This window comes from Octodon degus, unplaced genomic scaffold (assembly GCF_000260255.1).
Source record: "Octodon degus isolate 3935 unplaced genomic scaffold, OctDeg1.0 scaffold00296, whole genome shotgun sequence".
Taxonomy (NCBI): domain Eukaryota; kingdom Metazoa; phylum Chordata; class Mammalia; order Rodentia; family Octodontidae; genus Octodon; species Octodon degus.
In genome coordinates, this window is record NW_004524872.1 from 1,617,202 (window position 1) to 1,618,055 (window position 854).

At 49.8% G+C, this 854-nt stretch overlaps 1 protein-coding gene across 1 annotated transcript in view; it reads right to left on the reverse strand.

Annotated features, from left to right (window-relative positions):
* CUNH20orf85 (chromosome unknown C20orf85 homolog) overlaps nucleotides 1-854 on the reverse strand; it is a 9,328-nt gene that overhangs the window by 6,050 nt on the left and 2,424 nt on the right. The window contains exon 2 of the mRNA XM_012512970.2: nucleotides 225-305. Coding sequence (XP_012368424.1) covers nucleotides 225-305 — 81 coding nt within the window. The remainder of the gene's footprint in view (nucleotides 1-224; nucleotides 306-854) is intronic.

The following is an 854-nucleotide window of genomic DNA, read 5'->3' on the forward strand; positions in this document are numbered from 1 at the left end:
TGAAAACCCAGTTTAATTACATATAAGGAATATTAATATAGACTCATTTTATGCACATTATATTAATAAGGCCTCATTTTATGCATACAATTTTAAGTTGTGTAACTCTCTAAGAATTAAAAAAAATCTCATTAAGAATGGCATAATTTCAAGGCTGGCAGGGTGGGGGCGGATCACGGATGCCAGGGTCTGGCACCCTGAATCATTTTGAATTAGTCAGTTACTCAATGCCACAGCCCTCCAGCGAGTGGGGCCTCCTTCCTAGTTGGAGGAGATAGTCTGAGAGGCCACAAGTGGCCACAATCCTGTGGAAACCCACACAAACAGCTCGAGTGTCTGTACAGTGGCTTCATAAATTGGAGATACTTATTGTGGGTGCAGAAGATTTCTTTTGGACATTGGGTTTGGGACTCTCTTAATCTCCTAAAGATTTAGGCTCCATAACTGGCCTTCCTGGGTGGTAGTGTCCAGCTGGGCTTGCCATGGGTGTCTGTCTGGACAGGGCTAATACTCCGCTCGCTTTCCTGCCTCTTCCTGTTATAACGCTGGGCCCCTTCTCCTGTTCCTGCTTCCTGTCTGGTCCCTGTAGACTTCCGGACCCCACTTTAGTTCCTGCCCATAGTATCTCTGTAATTGTCCTTAACAGATCTCCCAGGCTCTAGCTTGACAGGGCCTCCCATGCCTTCCCACCCCACATGCCCGTGCAGTTACTCAGGCAAGGCAGCGGGGGCCCCTGCCCTGCTTCACAGATGGGAAGTCTGAGCGCTGGTGGCCTTGGAGCTGGGCTGACCAGACCCCACCATGCCACATCCTCTCGCAGCCCTGTGATTTTGCAGTCCTGGGGCTCCTTTCCC